We start from the raw sequence: 7,809 nt of genomic DNA on the forward strand, positions 1-7,809 counted from the left end.
TTATTTTATTATTATTTTAGAATATAGCTTATGTGTGTGTATATATATAATTTATATATGTATAGACTAATTCGAAATGATACAAAAACAGTACTGATACTGAAATATTTCATTCTAGTGTATTGACCAAAACGGCCATCGAAATGGTATTAAAAACTTTGGTTAAATGTAAATGGTTAAGGCTCCGTTTGGATAGTCTTCATTATTTTATCATTATTTTTTTAATCTATTTTTTAATATATTTTATTATTATTATTTAATATTTTATAATTTTTTTGTTATTATTAATAATAAATAAAGAATTCTATTCATCATCACACACTACATACGTTATATATTTTAAAATTGTTTATTTTTATAAATTTTATTTTATTTTATTCTTGTTAAACTAATTAAGTTGTTATACTTATCATCCATATATCACATATTTATTATAAAAAAAAATAATTTATGGTATATAAGGATGATAAATAACTTAAAATCTCGTTACACGTAAAACCTACAACTTTATTTAACTCAATACATCTTTATATGTGTGATCTACAATCTTTTTCAATTTTTCATAAATAATATTAAACTCATTTTAACATTTAAATAAATCTAAACTTATTTTAGATAAATCTCATATAATTTATCCTATCTATTCAATTCATTATTATTCATAAAATATTTACCTCATTTTTTAACATTCAAACGAAACACTTATGCGTACAAATTTTCAAAAAAAAAAAAAGATAAAAAAGGAAAACAATAGAAGGCCCAGAGCGCCATACAGCCTACATCTGGCAATTCTCTTCAAATTTGGCGCGGTTTTTAGCCTTTTCATGTCGGCGAGAGAACCCCTATTCTCCATCTCTCTTGTAGGAGTGAGTAGTGACTGACTAGAAGAAACAAGCCCAGAAGCACAAGTAGAAGCAGAGAAGAATCAGACACAGACCTCCATAGAAACTAGTTAAGATGGTGCTTCTCCGCCAGCAACAAGCCCCTTCGCGTAAAAGATCCTCCTCCTCCTCCCCCTTCGTTCCACCTTTCCCTCCTTCCAAATCCGCCAAAACCCTGCAGCAAAACGACGTCCTTGAAACCGCCCCTGCAGTAGACACCATGGTGTCGGTTCTGGCAGACGCGGGATGCACCCTCATCAACCCGGCTGGCCCACCTTGCCTCCCCTCCGATCCCCACCAGTTCCGCCGCCGCCTCCACCGCCTCTTCTCCTCTTCCCAAAATGCGCCTTCTCTCCGCTCCGATTTCCTCTCCGGATTCTCTTCCTACATTCATTCCTCTCCTAATCTTCGCAGGTCAGTTGTTGTTGTTTTTTTATTTTTATTTTTTTCCTGGACTTATGTTATTTCTTGTATCTCTTAGGCTCATTTGCGCTTATGTTATGGTTTCCGTTCGACTTCCTGATCTAACTCCTTTTTTCTCATATTTTCTTGGCAAGCAAACTGCCTGATTCTCTGGGATAGATTGTAGGGAAGGGGGGAGAACATAGGATTCTTTTAACATGTTCGGTTTATATGCTTAGATAGAGAATTGTAAATTACTGCATTTTAATTTTACGCTTTTCCTATTTTTCTCTGCGACCAAATGGTGGGTGTTTTTAGTTTACCAAAACAACCTAACTTCTAATTGTAGATTTAACTATTATGTTCTTTGTCCGCCAAAAAAAAAAAAAAAAAAAAAAAAAAAAAAACCATGTTCGATATGAAGTATTTCCCAAAATCTCAAAAAATTCAGACTTCTTTCGTGTGCAGAGTTCTCATTTCTATAAATCATGATGGTCTTAGTTCCACCAGAAGTGAGAGCATTGTCCGACATCTCTTACTGGTCCCATCTGTCCAACTAGACCTTCAGAGCATGCTTCTTGAGAAACTTCCAGAATATTTTGATGCAAGTCCAGAACATTCAGGAGGGTCATTGTCACTCGAAGATGATGTTGCTAGGCTTATTATTAATCAGTTTCGGTGGCTTGATTTTATTGTCGATCATAATGCCTTCACTAATAAATTGATGCAAGTCCTCTCGATTTGCCCTTCACACTTAAAGAAGGAGATCATTGGATCATTGCCAGAGATTATTGGTGATCAAAATAATAAGATTGTGGTTGAGGGCTTGGAACAAATGCTTCAAGAGGATTCTGCTATCATTGTACCAGTGCTTGACTCTCTCTCGAACCTTAATCTGGATGATCAGTTGCAAGAACAGGTTTTCCATAATCTCTTCAATTGAGTTCCTGTTACTAAAAATATATATTCAGGAAACAAGTATTTTAGTCCTATCTATATTGTTGTTTAAGTTTGTAATAATGCAACACTTGACACATGATTGAGTTGAGCTTAATAAAATGAAGGTTTCTGCTTTCTCACATCCCTAACAATAATAAGTATGAACAATAATAAGTATGAGAAAAACTTGATTTTTGTTCTCCGCATTAAGATTTACAGAAATCTTTTTTTTTTGATAAGTATGAAAGACAGTTTTATTAATTCTAATGAAATAGGCGATGCCTGTGTGCACAGGAAGTAAACAAAAGAAAACACTTAAATACATTCTAAGAAGCGGAAAGTCACAGCAAAAAATCTTGAACAGAAGCTCCATTAATCACTAAAGCAGAAAACTGAAGCAATAAAGAGTGCACAAAAAAATTCTGAAGTTCCTCCACAGTATGCTCCTTACCATTGAAACAACGCTCATTCATTTCCATCCAAATACACTACATAAGACACGGAGGAACCATCTTCCAAACTGCATCCACTTGAGAGCAACCATGTAGCTCATTCCAACACGCTAGAAGATGAACCACTCTCAAAGTCATCACCCAAGCCAACCCAGTTTGACAAAAAATTTCATCCCACAAAGTCCTTGCCACAGCACAATGCAAAAGTAAATAATCCACAGATTTCCTATGCTTTTTTACACATGAAACAGCAATCCATAACAATAAGACCAAGCTTCCTCAAATTATCCATCATCATGATTTTCCCAAGAGAGGCAGTCCATATAAAAAAAGCAACTTTGGTAGGCACGTGAGACCTCCAAATACTCTTTTCAAGGAGGAGGACTACTCTGAATAATCAATAGCTTATAATACAAATGAACCTTAAACTTTTTACTCCCCTCGGACTTCCACAACATTCTATCCCCATCATTACCAACAAGTCTCAAAGAGTATAAAAAACTGAAGAAAGCTGAAACTTAATCAATTTTCCCAATCCTGAACAGCTCTTGTAAAACAAACGTGCCACTAAAAAGGTCCATTAGAACGGACTAGCAGATCAGAAAAATATTCATGCCGATTAGAAACCAAACAAAAAATGGCTGTAAACATCCTATTGAGGGCTCGATCACCACACCAAATATCAATCTAAAAACGGATCCTAGAACTCTCTCCAATAGCATAACTAACATGTTTAACGAAACTCTCCCAACCCTTTCTAATGAACTTCCAAAGACTCACACCATAGGCCCTCCTTACCTCATTAGAGCACCAACCCCTTTAAGCACTACCATATTTCTGATCAATAACCTCCCTCCAAAGTGACTCTCCTTCCAATTGATATCTTCATAGCCATTTTCCCATCAAAGCTTTATTGAAAATCCTCAAATTACGAACCCTCATACCTCCAGTCGAAAAAGGAGAACAAAATTTATTTCAACTAATAAGATGAAATTTAGTTTGCTCTCTGATTCCACCCCCACAAGAAAGAATGAAATAACTTCTCAATCGAGTTAGCCAATGTCGGAAAAATAGAAATAAAGATAGAAAATAAGTGAGAATATTAGAAAATTGGAAAGGGTACTCTCAATTAAAGTAATTCTACCCCTTTTTGAGAAATACAACTGCTTCCAAGCAGCCAACATTTTCTCAATTTTCTGAACAACCCCATCCCAAATAGCATTAACTTTAAAAGACATCCCAAACAGAAGGCCTAAATATTTCATTGGCAGAGAAGCAACTTTACAACCCAAAAAACTCACCAAGCAATTAATGTTGCGCACCTCCCTCACCGGAATCATCTTAGACTTTCCAAGATTCACCTTAAGACCAGAGACAACTTCAAAACATAATAACACAATGCCAAAAAATAAGAGTGTCATCTACAAAAACAAGAGAAAGTTTGATAGACCCATTATTGGCATTTTCTACCAAAAAATTGGATTGAAAGCCCCCCAACAGTAGCCTCCACCATTCGATCCAACACCTCCATGATAATAACAAAAAGCAAAGGGGACAACGGGTCCCTTTGTCTCAAACCACGAGAGCTATGGAAAAAACCACATGGCTTACCATTAACCAACACCGAAAACCAAGCAATAGAGACACAATGTCTAATCCACGAGCCCTCTCCCCAAAACCATATTTCCCAAGCTAGTAGAAAAGAAAATCCCAATTCACATGATCATACATCTTTTCCATTTCTTTAGTGATGGAGGATATTTCATAGTTTATTTTTGATTTGGATCTCTTGGATCTTCCTCTTTTTTTTTTTTTTTTTGGGGGGGGGGGGGGGGGGGGGGGGGGGCGGGGCGGAGAACGGGAGTGTATCCACTTGATCCAATTGTCGGGTTTGGTTAAGATTGGATAGATTCCTTGTTTCTCCTTCTTAGGTGGTTCATTACCTGGAGTTGTGCCAAAAGAGATTGTCTTGTGTATGTTCATATCATTTCCCCATTTTGATGGATTGTGGTGGTATTCATGGGGGTCGGAGGTATTTTAAGTTTGATATCATGTGGTTAGGATTTGATGGTTTTGTTGATAAGGTTAGGAGCTGGTGGCGTTCTTATTAGTTTTTGTGTACTCCCAGTTTTATCCTTGCTGGTAAGCTTAAAGTCTTGAAGCTTGATTTAAAGAAGTCAAATATGGATGCTTTTGGGAATATTGACAACTAGAAAAATTCTCATATGGAGGAGTTGCATGTTTTGGAGGTTAGGGAGGAGAATGGGATTCTAACTGAGGAGGTTTTGTTGAGGAAAAAAATCAGTGGTGGCTGATCTTGATAGGGTATTGTTGACAGAGGAGATTTATTGGCAGCAAAAATCAAGGGCTATCTAGTTGAAAGAGGAGGATAAATGCAATAAATTCTTTCACAGAATGGTCAAGTCACATCGGCGTAGCGATGCCATTGAGTGCTTCATTATGATAATTGTGTAATTTCATCTCCACATGAGATTCAGGATCATATTGTGCATTACTATGAAGGTCTTCTCACCGAAACAGCTTCTTCAAGGCCTAAACTCGATCGTTTGGCTTTTGATTCTCTTGATCCTCTGTGTGAGTTGGTTGGAGAGATTGTTTGATGGAGATGAAGTTTTTCAGGTTGTTAGTGGGATGGTTAAAGATAAAGCTCCTGGTCTGGCTAGATTTTCAGTGACCTTTTTCCATGTTTGCTGGGATATTGTGAAAGATGTGATGTGGGTTTTTCAAGAGTTCTTTTCTTTTACAAAGCTTGAAAAATCTCTCATTGCTACCTTTATTGCTCTCATTCCTAAGAAATTTGGGGCTTATAAGTTTTTCGTCCTTTTTTCTTTATAAATGGGGTTTACAAGATAATTTTGAAGGTACTTGCTAATCATATGAGTATGGTGATGGAGCAAATTATCTCTGAACCCAAAATGCCTTTGTTTAGGGGAGACAAATCCTTGATTTTGTACTTGTTGCTAATGAATGTTTAGCTAGTCGATTGAGGGAGGGTCTTCCTGGTATTCTTTGTAAGCTTGATATGAAAAGGCATAAGGTCATATGAATTGAGATTTTCTTTCCTACTTGCTTGGTAGATGTTGGGGAGAGGTGGTGCTCATGGATTAGACATTGTCTCTTTACCACCCAGTTTCCAATATTGATCAATGGTAAACCATGTGGTTTGCTCTCATTGTTTGAGACAGGGGGACCCTTTGTCCCCTTTCCTTTTTGTTGTTATCATGGAGATGTTCGGTCGGATGGTGGAGGCTGCTATTTGGAAGAGAGAAGGGGGGGGGGGCTTTCTTTCGAGTTTTTCAATGGGAAATGCTAATAAGGGGTTTATCACACTTTCTCATCTTCTTTTTGCACATGTCACTCTTATTTTTTGTGATGCAGATTGTGGTTAGATTCAAGCCTTAAGGGCTGTGTTATTATGTTTTGAAACTGTCTCAGGCCTTAAGGTGAATCTTGGAAAGCCGAGATGGTTCTGGTGGGGGAGTTGCGCAACATTAATTGTTTGGTTAGTTTTTTGGGTTCTAAAGTTGCTTCTCTACCAATGAAATATTTAGGCCTTCTGTTGGGGGAGTATTTTAATGTTAATGCTATTTGGGATGGGGTTGTTGAGAAAATTGAGAAAAGATTGGCTGGTTGGAAGCGGTTGTATTTATCAAAAGGGGGTAGAATTACTTTAATTAAGAGTACCCCTTCCAATCTTCCCGCTTATTTTCTATCTTTATTTCCATTGCCAGCAGGGGTGACCAACCGGATTGAGAAGTTATTTTGTAATTAGCCATTTATCTGCAGCTGTATTAATTTGTTTCTTTATAGACATGCTTCTAATGAGAAAACTTGGAAAAAGAGTAAAAAAAAAATTACTTTTTCTTCAAGCTTCTGTCTTTTCAAGGAAGTTTGACAATATTAATCGAGTAGTAGCCATGACATTAGAGGAAGTTGTACTGAAAACTACATACTCTCCAAAGGTTATTTTGTTTTGCGATCTCAAGTCCAATTTGGGTACCATTAGATCCCAAGTTTCTCATTCTAGTTCAAATTTAAAGCTTTTTCTTTGGCTAATCAAAACCTTCAAAAGCTATGCTTATTGGGTTGGTGGAAATAATTTTATTCCCACATTCAAAAGCTATCCTTTATGTATATAACACTTATCTTCTTTGTTGATAAATATGCATGTTCATTTTGTTGATATCACGGAGAGATCCAAAGAGAAATTATGAACGAGAATAAGTACCAAATAAATTCTAGACAAATTTAAATTCACATACTATGAGAATAAATAAGATAAATAAAGTACTAATTACTAACCCTAAGTGGATGTAATTTCGGTTGGAGTACTGAGGAGTGAGGCGTGGCGCCTTCGGTAGCGGCACAATGATTCTGTGAAGACGGTGCCGTCGGCATTGGGCAGCGGCACAGTTTCGACTCTTTTGAAGGCGGCACGAAGAACAAATGAAGGGAATCGGAAGACGAAATGAAGAATAGAGAAGAAGAAAGGGGCGGGCCGGCGGCTGAGTCGCTGAGCAAGGAATCGGGAACTGGAAGACGGATGACAAAATGAAGAAGAAAGGGGCATTGCCGCAAGGGTTTTAATTCACTAAGCAAACGACGCCGTTCCTATTTCAAGGAACGTTGTTGTTTAAGTTGCCCCGGGGGGGGGGGGGACAAAGATTCAAAACGACGACGTTTTGAATCTTTGTTTTTATAAAATAAAAAGTTGGAGTTCGGGGTTCAGAGCCCCCGTGGGCTCTGACTCCGACTCCGACCTCCGACCTCATTTTCGGAGTGCTTCCGATTCCGGCTCCGTGTTCCGAATATTCCAATTTCGCCGGAGTCGGATTCGAAACGGAATTCGGTCGGAGTCGGAATTTTTGGAATTTTGAACACCCCTACTGGTGGGCGTGGAGGCCGGGGTGGTAGAGGTACACGTGGAGGACATGATGCCAAAGGTAACCGTACTCGAGGTCGTGAATTTCGTAAGTGTACCCATTGTGGTCGCACTAACCACTCGGTGGACTATTGTTGGGATCTACATGGGAGACCATCTGGGTCCGCTAATCAGGCCATTTGCCAAGACTCTACATCATAGGCAACAAGTTCCAACTTGCCTCCAGAAATGA

The 7,809-nt window shown here is 37.9% G+C and overlaps 1 protein-coding gene across 4 annotated transcripts in view; it reads left to right on the forward strand.

Annotated features, from left to right (window-relative positions):
* Window positions 1-743: 743 nt before the first annotated feature.
* The window catches only part of LOC122304204 (Fanconi anemia group D2 protein homolog), a 40,863-nt gene continuing 33,797 nt past the window's right edge, over window positions 744-7,809 (forward strand). For 2 of the 4 annotated variants that reach the window (XM_043116317.1, XM_043116318.1), the window contains exons 1-2: window positions 744-1,295; window positions 1,752-2,202. In XM_043116317.1, coding sequence (XP_042972251.1) covers window positions 958-1,295; window positions 1,752-2,202 — 789 coding nt within the window. In that variant the 5' untranslated portion in view covers window positions 744-957. The remainder of the gene's footprint in view (window positions 1,296-1,751; window positions 2,203-7,809) is intronic. The other 2 variants (XM_043116319.1, XM_043116320.1) reach the window with 2 other exon arrangements.

The sequence above is a fragment of the Carya illinoinensis genome, chromosome 3 (genome assembly GCF_018687715.1).
Source record: "Carya illinoinensis cultivar Pawnee chromosome 3, C.illinoinensisPawnee_v1, whole genome shotgun sequence".
NCBI lineage: Eukaryota > Viridiplantae > Streptophyta > Magnoliopsida > Fagales > Juglandaceae > Carya > Carya illinoinensis.